We start from the raw sequence: 25,223 nt of genomic DNA, 5'->3' as shown, positions 1-25,223 counted from the left end.
TCCCTGAAGAGCTGGCCAAGTACTAATGGCTGGATAGTCCTTATTTTATTTCTGTATACAAATGCAAAAATCATCATTACTGTTATTAATTGTGTTGTGTCTAAGCTTCTTTTATTAACGTAAACAATTATTTTTCTTTTTAAAAAGATCTGTTTATTTTTATTTTATGTGTATGGGTGTTTGTGCTCACATGTATGTGTGGATCAAATGCATGTAGTGCTCGAAAAGACCAGAAGATGGCAGCCAATCACCTGGAACTGGAGTTGCAGGTAGTTGTAAGTTGCCAGTTGTCAGTTGTAATTCCCCCGCCCCTCCCTGGGGGGGAGGGGCAGGATGAGTGGGGGATAGGGTGGAGTAGGGGTAGGGTCGTGGTATGTTTAATGAAAACTAGGAGCATACATGTCTAATCCCATCCCATAAGTAAGTTTTCCTTTAAAAATACCTGTGGTATTTATGCTCACTGGGCAGTACAGGGGTGCACTCTCCCATACATAAGCAGTTGTAAGTTCTGGGAACTGAACCCAGGTCCTCTGGAAGAGCAGCAAGTGTTCTTAACCACTGAGCCATCTCTCCAGCTCCTGGAGCTAGTTTGCAAGCAGAGCTGACAGCTAATAATGATAAAAAGGAGAAAGGAGATCTCAAATGTTATCCAATATCACACCTAACCCCTTCCTCCCCTTTGTACTCCATTTTGGCCTGGGGTTGATGTACCCCAGACTGGCCCTGAATTTGCTGCAATCTGTTTTAGCCTCCCAGAGGTTGGGATTAAGGGCTTGAGACACTTTCTCAATTTTTCCAAGTGTAAATTTTCTAGGAAAATCATTTTGAACCATGAAATTAACATTGGATTAATTCCTAGCCCCAACATTGTATAGACACAGAAAGTATGGCATGAGACAGATGAGCTCTGAAATTGGAGAACAGTTGGTTGCATCAAATTTGACTATACTTAGACCAGCTTCTAAGATAAACCTGTAAGAAAATTTGTACCTGAGTTGTCATTTCTGTAAAGATAAAACATATTATCCCTGCTTTCAATCCCAGCACTCAGGAGGCAGAGGCAGGAGGATCTATGTGAGTTCGAGACCAGCCTGGTCTATAAGAGCTAGTTCCAGGACAGCCTCCAAAGCCACAGAGAAACCCTGTGTCAACCCCCCCCCAAAATGCCCCAACCATATTAGCCCTTACTTTTCTGGGTGATTTGCATGATTTATTTAAAAGATAGCTGTAAAACAGTAGTAGTGGCACATCTCTGTGAGTTCTAGGCCAGCCAAGGCTGCATCATAGTGAGACCCTGTCTCAAAAAAAAGAAAAAAAAAAAGCCCACAAAAGATAGCTGTAGAGAGCAAGGTCTGTTGTTACTGTTGAAAGTATAGTTTTTATTCAGACAGGTTAAAAATGTGTTTTAGATGTATGTAGATATTTCCTCTTTTGGTTAGAGTTCAAATAAGGGTCTCATGTATGTTAGTAAGTGCTATACCAATATTCTACATACCACAAGCTTCATATGAACATGATGGTTTATGATTTAAGATCTAGAGCTAGAACATTTAAACACAAGACATGCACAGGTATACATATATATTATTTACTTTAGTTTTGGGAGAAGTGCTATAGATTTGGATGGGGGCCTCAGCCCACTGAGCGACACCCTTAACCATATCATACGATAGATTTTCCTGTTTCAGATGATGCACAAATCGGAAAAACAGAAGGAAGACATCCAGTGGAGCTTAGTTTTAGATCGCAGAGTTTTCCCAAGTTGGAATCTTCTAGAGCTCAAATATGTAGCATAACTCAAAAATCCTGTTTTCAGTTTGTTGTTGAAACATAAGATTATTTAAAGTACATATGGCATCTTTTGAAACAAATTCATTTCTCTCCAGGCACTTCTCTCAGGCATCTGCTAATTAGAAATTCCATTTTAAATGTTAAACCTCAGGGCAGCATGAACCCTGTATTCCCTGAATTCTTAGGAGGTGGAGGTGGAAGGACCAGGAGTTCAAGGTCACCCTCAGCTACATCCTCTTTTAAGACCAGCCTGTACTACATGAGACCCTGCCTCAAAGCCAAAAATACATAAGTAAATGTTAAACTTTACAATACAGAATGTTCCCATGTGGTTTTATTGAAAAACAGAAACACAATCTCCTGAAAGATTATATATATATATATACTATATATATATATATATATATATATATATATAATATTTTAAGCTCTTTATTTTCAGGTACAGGGACTTTACATAAGAGTGGGCCCTTTGAGTCAGCTAAGTCCAATATTTAATAATCCCTTTCTCCCCGTCTCTTTAAAATATTTTTTTTTTGAGACAGGGTTTCTCTGTGGCTTTGGAGGCTGTCCTGGAACTAGCTCTTGTAGACCAGGCTGGTCTCGAACTCACAGAGATCCTTCTGCTTCTGCCTCCCAAGTGCTGGGATTAAAGGCATGCATCACCACAGCCCAACTAAAATAATTTTTAAAAAATGTATATGGGTGTTTTGCCTCTGAGGCATGTGCATGCCTAGAAACTGCAGAGGCCAGTAGAGGGCGTCAGATCCCCTGGAACTAGACTTAATAGTTAGCTGTGAGCCACCATGTGGTCCTCTGCTACAGCACTTGGTTCTGGTAACCTCTGAGCCATTCCTCCAGGCCCTGAAATTGGATAATCTCTTGTCTCCCATTTTTACACCCTCTTTGACACATGTAATCTCCATATTATAGAAAAACACATGCACTCTTATCTACACAGCCATTACCTCTTGTTACTATTTTTTTTTTAATCAACAATGACAAACAATATGGTTAGTTACTAGAAAATGCTAGCAGTAGGACCAGCAGCAACCTAACTAGTGAGTAAAGGTTCCTGCCACCAACCTTGAGGAAGTGAACTTGATCTCCTCAGGGTCTACAAGCTAGTGTGAGAGAATGAAATCAAGAAAGTTATCCTCTGACCTCCACTCATTTCCTGTTCTGTGAGCTTGTGAGTACACACACACTCCACACCAGAAGTATTAAAAGAAAATACTAGTAGTTTCTTCTTCAGTCATGTGTTTACTGCTATCCTGGACACCCTTAGTCATTTGTTTGCTATCACATTTGGCCCCCTTGCCAAGCTACAATGTTATAGGAATAGGATGTTTATATTAGAAAAGTAAAGAAAATGGACCGATATTGAAAACAGCAATTGGTTTCTTACTTTGTAACTTGAACATTCATGCACACTAGTTTTCCAAGTAAAATGCCTTGTTAAACCTCCTCTGTGCCAAAAGTGTACTTCCATCTGCCACGCTCTACATGGCAGCATTTTCTTATTTAATACACATGTCCCGCTTTGGGGAAGAGCACAGTAAGAGCTTTAATATGACAAGAAACAGAAATAAAATAGTGAAAACACATTGTGTTTCAAAATGAATGCAAAGTTCAGATTTGTGACACTATGAGAATTTGAAGTTTCATGTGCTATTAATTGTATGGCCATACTATGAGTTCTCAATGGCATGAAAATTTTTAAAAATTCTAATGTGCATGCAGTTTGGAGCTCTCAGAATTTGTTTATTTAAAAAAATGTATAAGGGCCTACTATTTAAAAGAGGTTAAATTTCATTACATGGTTTTAAAGCCCCCAGGTAGTAAAAGGGATGTCACAGTAACAAGACAGAAAGCGTATTTTTGGCCTGAAGAAGAGGAAATCTGAATTTTGTACTCAGCCCTAAACTGCACAAAACTTGGGCAAATCCTGGAACTCCTGAGTGTTCCTATTCCCTAATTTGAAACATGAAGGCTCTGTGTTAAACTGAGGGTTCAACACCTTCAGGTGACAACAGCACTTTCTGAACTGGTAAATGTTGCATCACCAGCATTGTGGGATATCATTCCAAATATTTTTATTTTATTGTAGTGTCAGTGCCAGTGTCTCATACACGAGTCACTAAGTACACATACCACTGAGCTATACTCACAGCCTAATAACTATATTTTATCTACCTATTATTTCCCCCCCACCCCCCACCCCCCATACTAGGGATGAAGCCTAGGGCCTCAGATGGCAATCTGTATCACTAGGCTGCATCCCCAGCCCCCTCTTTTAATTTTGAGACAGAGTCTTATTAAGTCTTATTCTAATTAGACTTTAGCTTATTCTGTAGCCTTAAAACTTGAGAATCTCCTTCTCTAGCTTTATGAATTTCTGGGCCTTTAGCACCATTAAAACATTTACTTGTTTTTGAGACACTGTCTCACTGTAGAGCCTTAGCTGGCTTGGAACTCAGAGATCTGACTGTCTCTCCCTCCCTGGGGGCTAGGCATGAAGGCCTATGCCACTATGCCTGGCAAGTTGACATTTTTTCACTAACCATCTTTTATTGTGGTATCTTTATTTTCCCACTCCACTTTCTTAATCATTCTTTTCTCTCCTTTTTTTCCGGGGGTGGGGGGTGGGGAGGGGGAGGTCTTATGTAGCCCAGGCTAGTTTGGAACTCACCTCGAAACCTTCCTGCTTCCACATCTGAAGTGCTGAGGTTACTGGTGTGTGCTACCTTTTGGAGTTTATGCTGGAATCCAGAGCAACCTTGCATACTCAGCAGGCACTCTCCCATTTAGCTAAGTCACAAGCCCACGTTTCTTAATCTTTTAAACCAAGACTTCACTCATCTTGGTGGAATTCATTTGACTAAAATTACGATGATACATGGCTAGTAGGAAGAATACACACAAACTGCAGTGTTTATGCATACACTGGTTTTATAGGATGCTTATACTTCTCTGCAGGTGCATGGATGGAATTGATGGGAAAGCAAGAGACTGAAGCTCTAGCCCTGGCACTTACTACCCTGTAAGTGTGCTGTCTTATTATTTATTAATTAAAGGAGATCAAAGATAATCTCCGAGCTTACTTTCAAGTGTAGCATTTTGCAGGGCTATCAGAAAAGTAAGTTTAACTAGAGATAACTTTTATCAAGGAGAGCTCACCTGTTCCTTTCGACATTCCTAAAGAACATGCCTGCTCTCCCAGTGACTCCTATTTTTGCACACTCCTCCATACTCATGAGGATGTGAAATGACAGCTACACAGGCTTTTCTTTACAGAATAGATTGTACCAGCCAAAGACAGAAAGCAACTGAGATCCTCAGCAATGCTCTATGCTTCAGTAAACTGACATTTAGACACAACCATAGAATAATCATCCATACCAACCTTTTAATACATACTTAAAATTTTTTGGCCTCTGTATTAGGACACTGACAGTACAGGATCTCTGACTCCCAATTTGGTCTTGGGTACTGAATTCAGTGCTTGGCACATGCTAAACCTATGCTCTACCATTAGCCCATACTATGACATTTAAAGGAACAATTGGGGACAGTGGCCTTAGAAAACTTGAAGATTTGGGAAAGCTTTAGGAAAACTCCTTTAACCAAATGCTCTTACCCTGGAGAAACAAGTCCTGGAGAAACCGGAATAGAAATGAGGTTAAGGCCAAATTCACAGCTGGATCCCATCGCCAAGACTGACCCACTAGTACTCCTCCTATTTACAGGGTGCGGCTGTTTGAATGTGGGCCCATCTCAGAAGACTGTGATTATAAAGGAAAGGAGTAGCAAAGAGTTGTTCTCTGTGGTCCTTTTAAGCTCACTGATTTACTCAAGTCTCCTAGTGGCTGCCAAGGAAGACCCCACCAGCCACAACTTATATCAAGGTGAAGAGACGACAACCAACCTCTATCCCTCCCCAGCACTTCTGGTTCAGGGTCTCTACCCATACCTCCTTTCAAATTAGAGGAAGCCATTGCAATAAAGGGATTATGAAGAAACGGGGGCCCGGAATAGAGAGATGTTTCAGGAAAAAACCCCTCTGCATAATTCTAACCTTTGTAAGAATATCATTTTCCTTAGATGCCCCCTTTTAAATAGAAGATTTCTGTGTAAGGAAGAAGAGTGAACAACAGCAACAGGAAATTAGGAACCATCTTTTTGAACACATTTAAAACCCTAATATTCATCTTCAATTCTAAGGCATCCTATTCATTAAAAGAAAATGCCATCCATATTTCTTTTTAAAAGAGAAAGCAAGTCAGAAAACCAAGCGAGGAAACATTTTCTTCTGCTCCGTAATACAAGAATCATTATCTTTCTACCTTCGACCTTGCTGAGCCTGTATTAGATAGCCAGATCTGGGAGCTCGCACTGGGAAAAGTGAGGTGTAGGTGGGAGCAGGCTGAAGGCACAGATGCAGGAAGCTTAAAGGACCCGTTGGGTGATTGAAGAAGGGGGTCTGTGCCTCAACACTTGGGTCTGATCATTTTGGATTTTACTCAAAACCTCATGGCTTCCATTTTAAATAAAAAGAAATAAGCAACTAGTTAAACTTAATTAGGGGTGATAAAGTGACAAGGTTGTCTCTAAACGCTCTCCTAACCCTTTGGCCACTACTATGGTTTTCAGGGGACAGTGAGATTCCCGTGGCAGGAAAGCGGTTCCCACAGAAGACTTCAGATCAGAGGCGCTACAGGATCTATGTGCTTGTGAAACACTAGTGTCTTCTCCCCAAGCCGCACCTCTTCTGGGTTCAGGATGACTGGAGGCTGGGGGATGGACAGAAACGCAGAGTCTCAGCTTGCAGGTGTGCAAGGGTAGGGTGGGAAGAGGGACCAGGAGCCACAGAGCCTTCGGTCTTCACAGTAGGATCTTTACGCCCGAGGCAGCCCGGACAGATGCCAGCTTACGAAAACATTCCTCCAAAACAAACCCCACCGACTTCCCCAGAGCTCCCCGAAGACGCGTGGGCGGAGCGGGCTTAGTGGAATCCACGAGGCGCCCCGCCGCCCACGTCGCGTCCGGGAGCGCGCAGTGGCCCCGCGCCACCCCTCGAGTCGTCGGGGTTTGGGCTCCGAGGAGTACTCGTTTGCACTCTGTAGTAAACAAAAGTATGGTCGCCGCCTCCACGCTGGTTTGCTTCCTAGCAATCCGGACTCTGAGAAGCGAGAGACTCAGAAACACTTGAGAATTACAGAAAATAATAACGGAGATTGAAAAAAAAAAAAAAAGTGTGTGAGAAAGAAAAACACCCCGCTAGCCCCCTCCCAACAACCTACTGCCGCCTCCCGAGGGAGAGCAGCTCCCGCCCAGGCTCGCGCTCATTGGCTAGCGAGGCGGAGACGTGGCGTGTCCATTGGTCGCGCTGGCTGTCAGTCAGGGGCGGGTCGGCGCGCGCGCCGCCGCGGGCGGGGAGCCTCTGCAGATCCCGTAAGTCGGGAGGCTGCGGAGTCGCTGCAGTCCCTGCCGCCGCCACATTCAACAGGCAGCAGCGCCGCTGTCGCGCGGCCGCGGGAGAGCGAGCGAGCGGCCCGCGCCGTCCCCCCCGTCTGCTCTTGCGTCCGCGGCCCTGTCAGCAGGAGCGTGGCGCTCGAGCTGCCGGGCTCCGCGGCCTGGTCCGTGTCCCGTCCAAGCCACGAACTCGGAGGATCCTGGACCCTGGTGGCCCGCGAAGTTAAGTTCTGGGCGCGTCCGTCCGCTGCGCCGCGCCTCGCTCCGGCGTGCGTCCGCTCACCGCGGCCCCCAGTCTCGGAGCAAGTCTCTGCTCGCCCGCTCCGCGACCCCGGTGGCCGCGACTCCCAGTACTCTATACTGGTGGGGGAGGGGCGGGGGTCACCATGGCCGAAGCGCCCCAGGTGGTGGAGACCGACCCGGACTTCGAGCCGCTGCCTCGGCAGCGCTCTTGCACCTGGCCGCTGCCCAGGCCAGAGTTTAACCAGTCCAACTCGACCACCTCGAGCCCGGCGCCGTCGGGCGGCGCGGCCACCAACCCCGACGCCACCGCGAACCTGGCCTCGGCGTCCGCTGTCAGCACCGACTTTATGAGCAACCTGAGCCTGCTGGAGGAGAGTGAGGACTTCGCGCGGGCACCCGGTTGCGTGGCTGTGGCGGCCGCCGCTGCGGCCAGCAGGGGCCTGTGCGGGGACTTCCAGGGCCCCGAGGCGGGCTGTGTGCACCCGGCACCGCCGCAGCAACCCCCGCCGACCGGGCCGCTGTCGCAGCCCCCGCCCGTGCCCCCCGCCGCGGCGGGACCGCTCGCGGGACAGCCGCGCAAGAGCAGTTCGTCGCGCCGCAACGCATGGGGCAACCTGTCGTATGCCGACCTCATCACCAAGGCCATCGAGAGCTCGGCTGAGAAGAGGCTCACCCTGTCGCAGATCTACGAGTGGATGGTGAAGAGCGTGCCCTACTTCAAGGATAAGGGCGACAGCAACAGCTCGGCCGGCTGGAAGGTGAATGGCCTCGGGGGACGTGGTGGGGGCGGGCTGGAGGGTCGAAAGTGTGGGTTTGCGGGTCCCGGAAATGGCAGAGCGTGCGGAGTGAGCGGGGCGAGCGGGTGAGACTTGGCAGGTGTGGCGGAGGCTTCTCTGAGACCTGGAGCTTTGGACCAGGTGCACGCGAGGGAGTTCTAATTGGGACCCGGAAAGGGTTTGTTTGGGCACTAAGTGCAACGCCAGAGCAGGCGTGAAAGTTAGCCAGTTGTCGGAGCGAGGGGATCACTTTGGAGGGCTCTCTACTTGACACCCCGGACCTGTGAGGCTTTGGGCGGCTGCTCTCCGCCTACTCGCGCACCGACTCTCCCAGCCTTTGGTGGCCAAGGTTTCCCAGGACCCGCCAACTGAGGCCTGAGGTGGAGCCCTGGCGACATCCCCCTAAACGCACACGCACCCTTGGGGCTCCGGCTGCGGGTGGGATGGCTAAAGACGCACAGCAGCTGGCTGAGCTAGGTGCGGGCCCGCAGCTGCTGAAGGTTCCCGAGGCCGGAGCAGGTGGTCGAGCGCGCCCACTCACTGTGTAGGGTGTCCGAAGCGTGCGAGTGGGCGGCCACGGCTTTTAGGCGCTGGGCAACCTAAAGTTCAAGTGTGACCCTTGGCCGGGGCGGGAGCCGGCGGGGAGGGAGGGACCGCGTGTACAGGAAGCTGGGGCCTTTAAAGGGCCAGTGCCTCCAGCCTGGGAGGCCACACTTTAATACCCAGGGAAGTGCTTCCACGGTTGGTCTTGCTTGGGGAGGGGTGCTTTTAATTGGAAGCCCAGAAGGTGCTACGCGTGACCAGATTATGCACAGGTGTTTGCGAGTGCTTTCTTTAAGCAGAAAGCATGGAGTTACTCACGAGGGGCAAGGCTGGAAGCCTTAGTCGGAGTATTTGGTGCCAGTCTTAAGTGGGGTACTTGCTTAGGGAATTGCCAGAGACCTTCTCCTTTGAAGGAGGATTGCAGATTTGTAGATGTAGGTGCTCATGGACTTTGTTTACCTTTCTGAAGATGGCTGGGAGAGCGAGGTGACTCCAGAGTTGGACTGCGCGACATCCCTACCCTGTGTGTGTGTGGGGGGGTAGTAAGAACCTGGGGTCTTTTGGAGGAGAGAATTGGAATATTACACAGGGGTCACTCCCTGGTGGTCACCCCGGCTGACAGTTTCTTAGCATCACAGGTGAACACAGATCTTAAGATTTTCCAGTTTAACGCAACTTTTTTTTTTTTTTTTTTTTTTTTTTTTTAGCTTTTCTCCCTCCTGGTCTTGTCTGTACAGTGTAGCAGTGATGAGTCTTTGCTTTGTGATTGTTAGAGCGAGGTGGTTTCACATATTCCATCTTCCCTGTGGTTAAAGTAGCTAAAAGGTCAGGTTACTCACATCATAGGAAAGTTCTTGGAGAAAGAGCCGGGCTTGTTTTGTTTTTGCCAGTGTGTTTTAAAGATATATACTATACCTGACATGCAATATTATCAAATGTTCCAAAAAGTAAAATACCCATTTCTCATATTCTAATTCACAAAAATAGAGGTTGTCTTTACTTAACTGACTTTGAGTACTTGCCTGCTTTACTCATCTATGGAATCTCAGCAGTTACATAAAGCTTCTGTCATTAAAAATAAAACAACAAGAAACCCTAAAACCCTTTAGGCACCCAAGTACAGTGTGTACTTACATCGTTCTTTAATGTTCTTGGAGAGGGATAGATACAACCTACTTCAGTTTGTTTAAGTGCCTTACTTTAAAGATAAAGGTAGTGTTTTGGGATATTTCTAGTTTTGCCTTTCAGATAGCTTTGAGAAGATACTCCAACTAGAACTGTAACTTAGTTTTAAAAATTAGGCTTGGGTCACATTTTTAAAGCTATTTTATTTCATCCTTATTTCTTAGCAATTTAAGTGTAATTATGTTATTTAATTTTTTTTTTCTCATTGGAGCCAAGAAACCTGTTAAGTGTAAAAATAAGGGCCCTTCAGAAGTGAAGGTCTCGCCACTGTTGCTTGAGCAGCTAGCAAGTTTTGGGGTGGGGAGCAGGTCACCAAGGTTTCAAAGGAGTAGATGTTTGACTGTAAGAACTCTGTCGGTGTAAGCTAAACTGTAGCAAATGTGTTTTCAGTCTGAGTAAAGGGGTATTTTAAGAGGAAACCTGAACCGTTGTAACTCATAACTAGTCTGGTTAAAGCTTTCATAAGACTGAGCTATGGTACTTGTCAAAACCAAGTTTCACTCCCAGATCTGAAAGAGCCACTGAAAATTCATAAAAGGAAGAAAGTATATTATGACTTAAAACTCATTCTAAAAGGCAAATCAACCAAAACTTAACTGTTGTAGTACTGTGAAGAAGTAGCTTTGGGCCAGAGTATTTCCTCTGATTAACTTTTGGAATAGATAGGCCGAATCATGAATTAAACTGTGCTTTGTGATACACTTCCTGGGACTTAGGCCTGAGAATTGAAAGTCTTTTACAAAGGACAAAATAACTGAAAAGCTGTTAGTGTCTAAAAATTTATTTTTAGAAAATGGGATGTAGTTCAGTTGGTAGAATGGTTTCCTAGCATGCAGGAGGTTCTGGGTTCACACCCTAGCACTGTATAAACAGGGTATGGTGGTACATGCCATCATTTCTAGTGCTTGTCTGTAGTCCCCAGGTAATCAGGGAAATGATACATATTTGTATACACAGGTCAAATATATATAGAGAGTAAATTATAAATTTAAAACTGGGCATAGTGATGAATATCTGATATTGTGGCTTTAGGGAATTGGAGGCTAGAGGAAACGTAAGTCAAACGTCATCCCTTCTCCCTAGTGCATCCTGGACCACCTGGGTCAAAGAAAATGAAAGAAAAAACACAACTTTTAATGTTTAGTCAAGCATGAAGCATATACTTTCCTTGTTTGTGGACATGGTGTGTTAGTAACATCTGTCTTACTTGTGTGTGCAAGAACACATTTGTCAACTGGTATGCATGGAATGGGATGTCTTCCTCAGTCTCTCTCCACCCTATTTTTCAAGATAGGTTCTTAATAGGGTCTGTTCTGTGGTATTTAGAGATATGGCCAGACTGGCTTGAAATGAGCTCCAGGGGGTCCGCCACCCAGTTACTGCGGGGCAGAGGCTTTTATGTTTATCAGAAACCAGTCTCTCAGCATGCACTTACTGAGCCATCTCCCAGTCCTCTTTATTTTGATATCCGCTAGAACTGTCATAAGTGACACACACGGGTGGAACCTAACATTTAGAAGAGCCTGGATCTTTTAAACAGCACAGTATTTGTAAATAATGAAACTTCATTTCCATGACCTGTTTCCTCACCTTTCTAAACCTGAGACTTTGTAAAGCTTGAGAAGTAGCATTGTGAGCAGTACTTTTTTTTTTTAAGTGGCAGTTTTGAGTTGACTCTTGTTTATTGTTTTGATGGAAAAATGCTTTAAAATTTAAAGTGCTTTAAATGATTTAAAAAATGCTTTAGGGTTTGGGGTGTAGCTCACATGGTAGTGTGAGCATGCAGGAGAGCCTTCATTTTATTCCTGTGTTCAGTATATGCTGGGGATCATAGCATGTGGCAAGTGGAGGCAGAAGGATACGAAGTTCAAGGTCATTCTTGGCCAAAAATTCCCTAGGGTATTTGAGACACTGCTTCAGCAACAACAAAATTATTTGACTGTAACATTTAAGATTTACAGATGGTTTTAGTGTTTTGTTTTTTTCTTTCATGAAATAGCTCACTACTTGTTAATTTTGAGTGAAATTTCTTTAATGTTATCAGTAAAATGATAGTGCATTTTCTTAATATCTTCACATTTATCTTTAGTCTGCAGTTTAGTCTTTTAATCTGTAGGTGAGTAGCTACAGACAGCTGATTGGGAGGATGGGTACTCTACTGTATTGTGTACACTCACCTGTGACTTAGTCTTTCTGAGATGGAGTAGAGGACTACCTCTAGTTTATTTCTGTCTCTGTGTGTGTGTGTGTGTGTGTGTGTGTGTGTGTGTGTGTGAGAGAGAGAGAGAGAGAGAGAGAGAGAGAGAGAGAGAGAGAGAGAGAGAGAGAGGCCCCCAAGGGTAGGCATCCATAGGGGGTCAGAAGAGGTGTTGGGATACCCTGGAACTGGAGTTACATGTGGTTGTCAAGAGTCATGATGTAAAGCCGAGCCATGGTGAAGCATGCCTTTAATCCCAGCACTCAGGAGACAGAGGCAGGTAGATCTCTGTGAGTTCGAGGCCAGCCTGGTCTATAGATCGAGTTCCAAGCCAGGCTCCAAAGCAATACAGAGAAACCCAAAACAAACAAACAAAAGAGCCATGATGTAGCTGCTGGTAACCAAACCTTGGCCCTCTACAGAAGCAGGGATTGCTCTTAGTCTCTGAGCCACTTCCCCAGCTCCTGTTTCTAGTATCTTGTACTTTTTCTTTTTGTGGTCACTGAAGTTACTTTAAAACCATTTGTATATTCAGACAAAACCCTCAGGCCTGCAATAGGCTGACTATATGGAAAGATGAATAGAATGAAGGAGGGAGTAAGGATACTGAAACTAAGTTGTGTCTTATTTGTTAAATGCTAAAACATTTTAGGGATGTGAGTTCTTTACCTACCCTCCTCACTTGGGATACCATAGCAAGAGGACTGTGAATTTGACACAAGCTTCATAGCAAGGTAACCGCCTCCCAAATCTCTACAACCGAAAATAGATGCCAAATCTGAAAAATATAAGAACATTGTTACACTTCACCTATGAATGCTTTCTCAGAAGGAAGGACCTTCCATATTTATTATTCAAAGCTTTTTCATACATGCATATGTTTTGATCTAATCCACTTTCCATTCCCTCTCTTCCAGTTCTTTCTCTATTTCCCCCAACACTTTTACCCTCCTAGCTTCATATGCTGTGGTGTTAAATGCGACTCACTGAATGTACTTAATGCTGTGTGTATGTGCATGGGTTTGGGACTGTCTATTAGAACATAGGTAGCTACTTGGGACCACATCCCTGAAGAACACTGACTCTCCTTCCCCTAGTAGGCATCAGCTGTCAATAGCTCCTGAGCTAAGAGTGGGACTTTATTAGCCACTCCCACAGTCATGCTGGGGTTTTGGTTGGTTTGACCTTTTGCAGATCTTAACACTTGCAGCCATAGCCACTGTGAGTTAATGTGTGCCCTGCCTCTGTCATACCCAACAAGTAATGTTTTGCTGTAGATGACTACTACCTGTGGTTCTTAAAATCTTTCTGCCCCTTCTAAGATGATTCTTGGGTCTTGGAGGTGTTGGTGGTGATAGGATTTAGATGCCCTATTTAGAGCTGAGCACTCCAGAGTCTTATTCTCTGCATGCACATTGACTAGTTGTGGGTCTTTGCAATCTACTTACTGCAAAAAGAGGCTACTGGGATGAGTGTGGAGAGATGAGCCAATCTATGGTTATTAAGATAATTTAGGGAACAGTTTATTAGTGTGTCCATTTAGCATAATGGTTTTAGATTCTCTCCTAGAGTTTATGACCGTGGAATTTGGTCCAGTAAATAGTACCATGTACATGTTTCATTTTGAGAAGTGGGTAATCAGTCAGAAAGGTGTTGGTTGCTCCCATGCTTTTCATGCCACTACTGCACCAGTCATGGTAAACATTGTTTTAGCTTTTAGGATCCACAGCTGGGTATGGATGTGGATGACTCTTCTCCCCTAATAGTGTGCGATAGACCCTTCCAGCACTAAGGCAAACCAGTAGGAATGAGGCATCCAACTTGATTTCTCCACATCCTAGAACTTAGATATGTAGTATCTTTAGCAATAGGGTCTTACTGTCAAGGTTTTGATGGTAATTAAGAGCAGTGGTAATAGCTATAGTCTCTTGTTTTAGTGGGAGGAGCATTTATGGTACCCTGCTGACCAGCAATTTGAAATGAGGTAGTCTATACCTGGCACAGGGTTTCTTACTTGATAGCCTATGGTATCTAGGAAAGGCATTATGCCACCCTCCTATTATAGGATGATAATATCATTTAAATGCCCTAAATGCCACACACACACATACATTTAGGAAACATCTATAGAAGTTTCTGTTTGACTTTTTCAGATGCCTGTAGTGTTTAGTTAGCCCTCCCCATGCTTCCTCCTCTACCTTGCCCTCCTAACCACACCTCATTTATTCCTCCCATTAGTTCACTTTCTGCCTTCTTGCATCGAAGTTCTGTTCCCTTCTCTTGAAATCCAAACCCTCCAAGGCCCCTTGCTAGTCTCCTTATTTCCTTAATTTCCAATTTAAACACATACATCTAAAGATCACAGCTAGCCATCACATATGAAAGAGAACAGTTAGTGTTTTGTCTTTCTTTGTCTGGGTTACTTCACTCAGGTCCATTCATTTACCTGTGAATTTCATAATTTATTTTTTTTTATGGCTGGACAATATTTCATTGTGTATTTGCATCATTTATTAGTGGTGGGTATTATGGCTGTTTTTGTTTCCTAGGCATTGGGAACAGAGCAGCAGTGAACATGGATGAGCAAATGTCTCTATTAAGATATAGACTGCTTGAGAATAAGCCCAAAACTGGGATAGCAAGATTAGATATGGTAGATCTATTTCTAGCTTTCTGAGGCAGCACCACACTCATTGCCATAGTTGATGTCCCAGTTTGTATTCTGTTTTTGTTAAGACAGTGTCTCACTATATATCCCTGGTTGGCCTGGAACTATGTAGACCAGGCTGGCTTCCAACTCATAAATATTCACGTGCCTCTGTCTCCCAAGTGCTGGGATTAAAGCTGTTCACCCTAACACTCAGCTGCAGCTCACACTGTCAGTATGCACGCTAACATTTATAATCAATATGCATGCTAATTTTTATAAATCGATATGTATGCTCACATTTGTATTTTTTCATTTTAGTCATTATGATTAGAGTAAGATAAAAACACAAATTAGTGTTAATTTGCTTTCCCTGATGGCTAATGGTGTTGGACATTTTGAGAACTATTCTCAGCCATCTGCATTTTTTCTTTTGAGAACCCTGTTTAGTTCCATGCCCCAGTTTTTGTGTTTTGTTTTGTTTTTATGCTTAGATGGGGAGGGCTGTTTGGCTGGGTTTTTGTTATTTGTTTTTTGAGTTCTTTGTGTATTCTAAACACTAACCCTATGTCAGTTTTATAGCTGTTATTATCATTATTTTTTCCATTTCCTGGGTTGCCTCTTCTGGAATAATGGTGTCCTTTGCTGCACAGAGTCTTAGTTTATGAGATTCTGTTTATCACTTGTTGATCTTAATGCCTACACTACTGGGGGTCTTTAGTGCAGTCTGGGCCGGTAAGTTGAAACATAGTAAGTCAGTCCCTACTTCCCTCTTTAAGAGGTTCAGGTATCCAGCCTTATTTTGAGTTCCTTGGTCATTGGGAGTTGAGTTTTGAGTGGGCTAAGAGATGAGGATCTGGTTTCATTCTTCTACATTTAGCTATCTAGTTTTCTCCAATGTGTACTTTTGACCTTTTTGTCAAAAATCAGTTGGCTGAGACTTTGTTGACTTCCCAAGGCAGCCCTTACCAGTTGGGAGAAGTGGGTCGGGGGTGGACTTAGGGGGAGATGAAGGAGGATGGAAGGAGGAGTGGGAGGGAGAATCTGTGGTTGGAATGTAAAATGAAATTTTAAAAAAATCAGTTGGCTGTAGAAGCATTCTATTCTATTGATGAATGTGTCTGTCTTTATGATAGTACCATGTTGTTTATTACTGTAGCTGTGTTATAACTGGAAATCAGAGAGTCTGTTTTTATTATTGAGGAATGTTTTTGCTATCTGGATCCTTTGTGTTTCCTTATGAATTTTGAGATTTTTTTTTGTGTGTGTGTGTGAATAGTTGTTTTGAAATTTTGAAATAGTAGCTTGCTTTGGGCAGAGTAGTGTTTTCCTGTTAACCCTACTAGTCTATGGCTATGGGAGTCTGTTTCTATGTGGGCCTGTTTAAGCTATTTACTTCATCTTGGATTAACTTTGGTCATATGCATCTAGAAATTTATCCATTTCTTAAATTCAGGTTATTGTAAGTTTTAGGTTTGGCCTTAGGATTTTCTGAGCTTCCTCAGTATCTCTTATAACATGCCCATTTTCACCTCTAATTGTATTAGCTTTGGTCTTTTTGAATTTTGACTAGTTGGGCTAAAGATTTCTTAATCTTTTCAAACACCCAGTTCATTCTTTGTACTGATCTTCTCCCTCCCCCTCCCCCCAAGGGTTTTCTGTGTAGCTCTGGCTGTCCTGGAACTCCATCCACCTGCCTCTGCCATCTGAACGCTGGGATTAAAGACATGAACCACCATTGTCTGGCTTTTCTTGTGTTTTATAAGAGTTGCTTCATGTCCTAATATGTGATTGATTTTGGGGGAGGCTCCTAATGGTTACTTTCACAATGGTTACTTTTCTGTTGCTGTAAAAATGTCACGACAAAAGGAGAAGGAAGAAAGCCTTTTGTGTTGTTTAGTTTTCTGTCAACATGATACAAACTAGGGTCCCCCTCAAAGAAGGAGCCTCAACTGAGAAAGGCTTCAATGGATTGACTTTAAGCAACTCAGTGGGGGCATTTTCTTATTAATATTTGATGTGGGAGGGCCCAGCCCACTGTGGGGGCAGCATCTCTTCATTGTCTCCCCTTCAGTTCCTTCCTCCAGGATCTTGAGTTCCTGCCTTGTCTTCTCTCAGTGGATTTCATTTGGTTTTTCACGGTGATAGGTGATAAAAAACTCAGATAGGGGGCTGGAGAGAGGACTCAGTGGTTAAGAACATTGCCTGTTCTTTCAGAGGACAGGGATTCAATTCCCAGGACCCACACAGCAGTTAACAACAGTCTATTATAACTCCGATTCCAAAGAATCTGACACCCTCATACAGACATACATGCAGGCAAAACACCAATCAATGTTCATAAAGTAAAAATAAATTATTTTTTAAAAAAGAAAACTGAGATAGGTTTGCTTTGGCCTACAATGTCAGGAGGATAAAGTTGATCATGTAGGGAAGGAAGGAGAGCAGTTAGGGATAACCTAGTGTTTCAGGAGCAGGCAGGAAGCTGGCTGACATCTTTTCATTTACAAACAGGAAGAGAAAGAACAGGAGGTGGAGTAAAGCATAAACCTTGAAAGCACACCCCTGGTGACATACCTCCTCCAGAAAGGCGCTTACCTCCCAAAGGTTCCATAACCTCCCCGAACCACCAGCTGCGGACTTCCTTAGTCACTGTTCTATTTCTGTGAAGAGACACTATGACAAGGAGAGACAGACTACTGGGCCTGAGATGGCCTTCTGAAACCTCCAGTGACAGAGTTCTTCCAACAAGGCCATACTAATCCTAACTTTCCAAAACAGTTTTACTCCCTGGTGAAATACATGAGCCTGTGGAGACCATTTAAGCCACCATAGGAACCAAGTGTTTAAACACAGTAACATTTCTCATTCAGAAACTACATTATTCATGAATTTTTTTGGTGGAATGTTCTGTAGATGTCAGTTAGGTCCATTTGCTATATGGTGTTATTAATTTAATGTTTCTTGATTTGTTTTTGTCTAAATGACCTTTTTATTAGTGTGAATGGGATATTTAAGTCACCCACAGCTGAAGTTAATCTGTGGTTTTAGATAAATCTTATGTCTTTTTATGGATTATGCAGGTGTTGGTCCATACATGTAATATCTTTTGGTAGATTGTTCCTTCAGTGACTATGAATGACCTTTTTGATTAGTTTTCATAAAATAATTATGCTTTTTTTGTTCTGTTTGCTTGGAATACCCTTTTCATCCTTGAATCTTAAGTTGTTTTTGAGGTGTGTTTCTTGGAGGCAGCTATATATATCATATGTGTATTACATATGATATACATATATATATATCCCATTTCTAATTTCATCTAGTCTGTGTCTTTTATTGGGAAATTGAGATAATTAGTATGAAGAGTTACTATTGAGAGGTGTGTATTAATTCCTGTCATTTTGATGTTTTTATGGTGTTTTCTCAGATGTCTTAAGTGCCCTGGCATTGTCTATTTTTTATGAATTCTTGGATGCTTGTCCTCTTCAGACCCAAGTATAGTGTTTACAAATAACTAGTTTTTGCTGAGTATAGACAGTTACGATCATTCGGAGCTTGGAATATGTTTTCCCAGGCCTTGCTGGCTTTAGAAGTTCTTAGGTAACCGGGTGTTGGCCTGATAGGCCTGTCTTTATAAGTCACTTGACGTTTCTCTCCTGAAGCTTATTCTGTGCTTTTTAATTGTTTTAATTATATCTGGGAGTTTCTTTTCTGGTCCTGTCCATTTGGTGTTCAGTATGCCTCTTGTGCCTGAATGAGTATCTTTTAGAGTTGGCAAATTTTCTTCTGTGATTTATTGGAACTGTTTTCTAGTCTTGTAATTTGAAGGCTGTTTTCATGGTATCCCAAAGCTTTCCCATGCTCTGTGTATCTTTTTAAAATTTATTTTGAACATTTCTCATTGACTTTTATTGAGTGATCTAATTGCTCTTTGTTTTCTAGCTCCAGCTCTGTTTTCCACATGATCCATTTTGTTGGTGAGTCTTTCCACTAACAAATTTCCACTGAAATTTTCTTCATGTAGCTTTGGAGCCTGTCATGGCACTTCCTCTGTAGACCAGGCTGGCCTCAGACTCTCAGAGATGCCTCCCGAGTGCTGGGATTAAAGGTGTGTGCCACCAATGCCCGGCTCCACTGAAATTTTTTATTTAACTGTTCTTTCATTTTTAGCATAAATTCAGTGTGGATTTTCCTCAGCAGTTCTAGCTATATTTTCAGTTGTCTTCCTTATTTCACTCCTCTCCCCTCCGCCACCCATCTCCTGTGGGTATATTCTTTGACTTGTTTGAACAAAATTATAGACTTTTAAAAATTATTTGGAAGTTCTTTTAGGGGGCTTTTTATTATGAGCCATTATTGTAGCTTTTTGGTTTTGTTGGTTTTTTGAGACCAAGTTTCTCTGTAGCCCTAGCTGTTGTGGAACTTGCTCTGTAGACCAGACTGGGAGACCCTACTGAGTGCTGGGATTAAAGGTGTGTGCCACCACTGCCCCACTATGCTTACGCTTCTTTATTGTTGTATGCATTTGTCTGAACAGTATATGTATGAAGTTCGGGTTGTGCATACTATAGCCCGTTGGAGTCAGAGAATGTTCAAGAAGGCACAGTGGTTCTGGGGACAAAATGTATTATTAATAGCAGTTGTGAAGAATTTACAATCTTGCATGAGTTAATAAAATGCTCTATAATTTAAATGTGAACTGTAATAATTGCATTAGCAAAATGCTTGACGTCTTTGATAACTTTCTTTTTTTATATTTTATTATACACTAGCCGAAGTACAGGAATGAGATGTTTCAGTTGACACTAAAGCTGTTAAGATATGGTTAGGCAAACCTCAAAACAACTCCAGTTGACCCAAAATGATTCCAGCTGACTAGATTAAATATGTTCGGAACACCAGAGTAAGCATGAACCAAATAGTTTGTGCAGTACTATTTTTCCTCAATTATGAATTGAACCTAGGACTTTGCTTATGCTGGGCAAGCACTCTGCCACTGAGCTATAGCCTAGTCCTCTTCGCATTTACTCCCCCTCCCCCTCTCCCCTTTCTTTTTGTGTCTCTCCTTGATTTAATTTGCAATGGGAAAAGTATAGGGTATTACCTGCCTCTGGGAGGAGAGGTAGAAACCAGCTTGTAGATCTAGGGGGAGGGGTACCTTTTCTACCAAGATCCCTATCACTTCTGATGTTTCTAGGTGAATTCTTTAATTGTTAGGTTGAAAAGACACCTACATTTGTAGAGAGTGGTACCTCTGGTGTCCTGTCTAGTTGGTCTACAACAGGACACTCCTGAGAATTGCTGCTGTGTGCAGGAAGCCCTGCTTGGCCACCCATAGAAACCTTGAGGTTGCCCTCTTTCTCACTGTGATTTAGTTTCAATGACTTTCAGTCTCCGGGAATCAAGACTCTACCTTGATGTGTGATATTTGTCTTAATTACAGTGTACCATTTGTGGCATAAGTTAAGAACTGATCCTGATGACATATCTAGGACCTTAACAGTCATGGAGAAGCTGCCCAACTTCATCAGATTAAGTGAAGCTATGGTTAGGAGAGGAGTGAGGAGAGGGGAAGAGTCTGCTTCTAGTGTCTCCTGTTCTACAGAGATTTCTCCCATTGCTGTTCCTCACAAATCTGGAAAATGGGTCATAGTTTTGTGAGTCTTTCCTTGTATTAGACCAGACACTTTGTAAGTATCCAATTTGAGAAAAAAATACTCTGTTTACAGCCATGTTTCTCCCCATCTTTAAGTTGTTAATAGTACTAACTTGGCTTTATGAGTGAAGTACCTTCATTATTGAGTTTCCCAGCTAAAACTTTGAGAATTAAGTGAGCCTGACATCTGATCTCATAGTGGCTACCTGATGTAGCTCCTATAGAAAAGCAGGTCACATTTGGATCTTAAGCGAGGGAGGAGCCTAAGGAAGGAAGATGAGGGAGGGAGAGAGGGATAGGACACTAGTTTAAATTATGTGGGAAGATAGGGTTATCTTTTCAGTGGCCCAAGTTCAGAAGAGGTAGCTGAGTCCTGGAGGCACTGAGTTTTTCTTAGCTTCCCTTCATTTTTATGTGTTTATTTTTAAAAACTTTAACCCCCCCCCCTTCTTTAATTTGATGTGTGTGACTACCTGTATGTGTGCAGTGCCTACAGAGGCCAGAGGGAGATCCTTGGATCCCCTGAGATTGGAGCTACAGGTGGTTGTGTGCCACCATGTTGTGTGCTGGGAATTGAACTTAGGTCTTCTGCAAGAGCAGCTGGTGCTCCAACTGCTGAGCCATCTCTCCTTCCCTCTGTTTTCATTTTTTAAATCTAGAAAGCAATTGTTTTCTCCAAGAGTGTTTTACACTACAATACAAGCCCATTGTGCAAATGGCCAAGGGAAAAATCCTTGTCTGAGTGAGAAATTTTCACACACAGAGGTCTTTATCTTTGCAGGGCAACAAGGATAAAAATGTGATGACACTACATCCATATCTAATGAGCAGTACATTGAAATTTCAAGTCTAAGTTGGGGTGAGAAATTATAGAAACACTTAATTATAAGGCACTTATAAATATTGTGTCCTTCAAAGCTTGAAAAGGAAACCCTGCAAACATTTGTACAAGTGTCAAATACTTGAGACAGTTTGGTTTTTTGGAGTCAAGATCAAAGAAAATGATTTGCACATGGCTTAATGAGAGACTATTTTGGCAAGATTCTTGAGTTAGTGTGTTTTTGTCTTGATTTGAGAAGAATTTTACTTACTATCCAACACCCTTAAATGTAGGATTGTATTAAGAATGTCGAGAGATGTATGTGTTCAGTAGTTGTAATTTTTTATCACATCATGTAGCCTATGACTCTTGCTACAAGGCTTAACCTGTAGAATCATGACTGTCAAAGAAGTAAGTTCAGTGTCAGGCTTTAGTCTTCCTCACATGTGCATTTAACACAAAGCCCAACAACTTTAAGGCAACAGTTACACTTCCCCCCTTTGTGCCTCTGGGAGCATTCTCCACAGGGCTAATTCCTGAAATGGTGGAGGGGGAGGAAGGAGAAGGGATGCCAAGGAGAGGGACTTGAGCAGAACTTGTAACTATCTATTGAGGTTGTTTGTGTACTAGTCACTAACTGGTTGCATCTCTAAATTTAATGGAAAAAATTTACTCTCTGAGTAGGTAGATATAGAAGCCATCACAAAATTTACATGCAACGAATGTAAAAAAAAAAACAAAAAAACTCTAGTATACCATTTTACAGCCCTCCCCTTTAATCTGTGTGATCAAATGAGTCCCTTTTAGTCAACATATTAGAATTTAACTTTCTTCTTGGTGGCCCATTATGGGTTTTGCATATATCAAATGTGAAAGGTAGGTAGGTGTAGGTGTGTGTGTGTGTGTGTGTGTGTGTGTGTGTGTGTGTGTGTGTGTGTGTAGATTCTTGGGATGAAATGGTGAAATAGAATGAATTCTATAGATCTCAGGTTTGTTTTGCTTCAAAAGCTTTCAGATTATTGTAGAATACTTTTGTTTAGAGACAAGGTCTCAGGGCAGTGTAACCCCATTTAACCTTGCGCCTGTATTATAGACCAGGCTGGCTTATCTTGCAGCAGTCCTCTGGCCTCTGCCTCCTAAATGTTGAATTATAGGCATATGTTATCACACCTGTTTAGAATTATTAAGTTAAAAATACTTAACATTAATTTATTGCTTTTGGGGATTCTCTACTGAAGTATTTGATCAAATTAAAATTTCTGTAATTGGGCACATCTTGATTCCATTAGCGACTTCTTGCCTTTTGTCTTGTTTTTGACAACATTTCTCATAGTAACCCTTCCGTAATGTTCTATTTCAGTAATCCAGTAATGGAGCTGTAAGGTGCTTTTATGTTTCTATTTTGAGACAGGGTCTCACTCTGCAGTTTGGGTTGGCCTGGTACATGTTATGTATAGCCCAGACTAGCTGGGAACTCAAGATGCTCCTGTTTGGGTCTCTCAAGTAGGGGATTACAGATATGTACCACCACTCCTGGCTGTGACTGTTAATAACTGAGTACACCCCTGATATTTGAAATAAAGTCACCTCTACTTTCCTTGTTACCTGTCCTGTTGTGTTGTGCTTACTTGTTTTGGCTTGTTGAGATTATTTCAGGATTCACTAGAAAACTGATTTGGGTTGGAATGTAGCTTGTTAGTAGAGACATACCTGAGGCTCCTGGTTGCATTCCCCAGTGTTTTATCTTTGAGGAACCTTTTGCAGAAAAGCTTACTTTGGTAGGGAACAGATACCTGGCTCACGTTGATTGCTTTTGCTGTGACCTTGAGAAAGCTGCAGCTATCTTTCTGCAGAAGCTTTTGGAGTCTTTGCCATAAAAAACCAACTGGAGCTCAAAGAGTGACTTTGTTAGATGACATTTATTGATCGAATGAACTTGAGTATTCCTGGGACAGCATACTGAAATAGGCTTAAAAGCCTAATTAATCAAGCCGGGCGTTGGTGGCATACACCTTTAATCCCAGCACTAGGAGGCAGAGACAGGTGGGATCTCTGTGAGTTTGAGGCCAGCCTGGTCTACAGAGTGAGTGCCAGGATATGCTCCAAAGCTACACAGAGAAATCCTGTCTTGAAAAACCAACCAACCAACTAAACAAAAACCTAATTAATCTTGAAGTTTTTCATAAGCTTAAAGCTTTTGGATTTACAGTTTCACGTTCTGTTTATAAATACATTAGTACACAGAGAAACCTTGTGTTAGAAAAGAAAACAAAAAATTTGGTAATGTGTTGGCCAAATATAGGCTATAACTTTTGGTATCCTGCCTGGGAGTTTGACATCCTTCAATTTAAGTGGAATTTCCTTGTTTTGTTTCCTATGATAGCATGGGGAAATATACACTTTGACTTTTCAACCATAGGTGAAATGGTGGGGGATGGAGTGGGTGGGGAAATCTGGAATGCATAAGGAAGGTATTAATGACATTGCTGGGTGTGGTGAATTGGCATATATTATAGAAGTTTAAGAAAAGGAAAATACTAGGTTAAGTGTAGAACAAGAAAATTCTGTCATTATATTTGGTTTATTTCCTTTGATTTGGAGTGATTTTGAAGTCGTTGAACTTTTTGCATTCATGTACTTGTGGCAGTAAGAACTGAAATTTGCCTGCTGATAGTTCTACTTGGCTATTGGCTGCCATCAACAGCAGTGAGAGTTGAGGAGAGGCTACTACACCACAGAACCATCCAGGCTTCCTAAATTAATCAGAAGTACCATAAATAATTACTTGTTATAAATTGTCTTAGAATTCATATATCCAGAAATGGAGACAAAATGTTAAGCCAGAGTTTTATAAATGATACGGTTCTTCAGCATTCATCACACAGGGCATCAGTAGGCTTGGGTTTTTTTGTTTTGTTTTGTTTTTTTGTTTTTGTTTTTTAAACCATAGATTTTATTTAGTTTCCTTTTATGTGCATTGGTGTTTTGTCAACATTCATGCCTGTGTGAGGCATTCTTTCTGTTGGAGGCAGCCAGAGTTTTCACTCATTGTCATTCTGCTTGAGAGCTTTGATTGTTGGAGTGTGTGTTTCTGACTCTTGCCTTTTCCTACCCACAATTTTCAACAGTGATAATTGGCCAGCCACTGTCAGTGTCTCCAAAGCATGCTTGCAGATCTTTAGACCAAAGATGCTGGGGTGTTTCAAAACCTGTGTTAGGGTCACTTCAGAACTATCAGAATTTCTTCTAGCATTCGGTTTTTATGATATCCTCAAGAGCCTAACTCAGGCTGTAAGTTTGTAGTAAATATTAAGAGGTAAGCTTAGTTTCTGTTTCTGGATTGTTAAGCATATAATTCTCATTTTGACAGCCACTTCACAACTGTACTAGTATCCTCACCTGTAAAGTGGGGGTACTACTACTATTGAGAAATACTCTTAAGAAAGGGTCTGTAGTTATGTCATACCAGGAATTTAGCATTAGTCAAAATGCTTGGGCTTAGAATTCAAAGGAATTGAGAGTCTACACAGATATATCTTCATAATTCTGTAACAAGTAAGTTAAGGGTAGGTACTGTGTGCTCTTGAGGGGTTTTGTTTTTGTTTTTTTGTTTTTGTTGTTGTTGTTGTTGTTGTTGTGTTTGTTTGTTTGTTTTTAGACAGGGTCTTACTATATAAACCTGACTGGTTTGGAACTCAACTGTGTAGTCCAGTCTGATATACCCATCTCTGCTTCCTGAGTGATGGATGTGCCTAAGCTTGTGCCACCTAGTGCTTGTACCACCACACCCTGCTTGGGAGGAACTTCTGTTAGACTGGGGGAACACCTAGGAGCATGAAAAAGGAAGATTATCTATGTGCTTGTGGTCCTGCCTCCTTGAGGCTGAGGCA

The 25,223-nt window shown here is 42.5% G+C and overlaps 1 protein-coding gene across 1 annotated transcript in view; it reads left to right on the top strand.

Annotated features, from left to right (window-relative positions):
- Positions 1-7,235: 7,235 nt before the first annotated feature.
- The window catches only part of Foxo1 (forkhead box O1), a 79,869-nt gene continuing 61,881 nt past the window's right edge, over positions 7,236-25,223 (top strand). The window contains exon 1 of the mRNA XM_027394946.2: positions 7,236-8,267. Coding sequence (XP_027250747.1) covers positions 7,653-8,267 — 615 coding nt within the window. The 5' untranslated portion in view covers positions 7,236-7,652. The remainder of the gene's footprint in view (positions 8,268-25,223) is intronic.

Source organism: Cricetulus griseus (genome assembly GCF_003668045.3).
Source record: "Cricetulus griseus strain 17A/GY chromosome 1 unlocalized genomic scaffold, alternate assembly CriGri-PICRH-1.0 chr1_0, whole genome shotgun sequence".
Lineage (NCBI taxonomy): Eukaryota > Metazoa > Chordata > Mammalia > Rodentia > Cricetidae > Cricetulus > Cricetulus griseus.
This window is presented reverse-complemented; position numbering and strand designations above follow the sequence as displayed.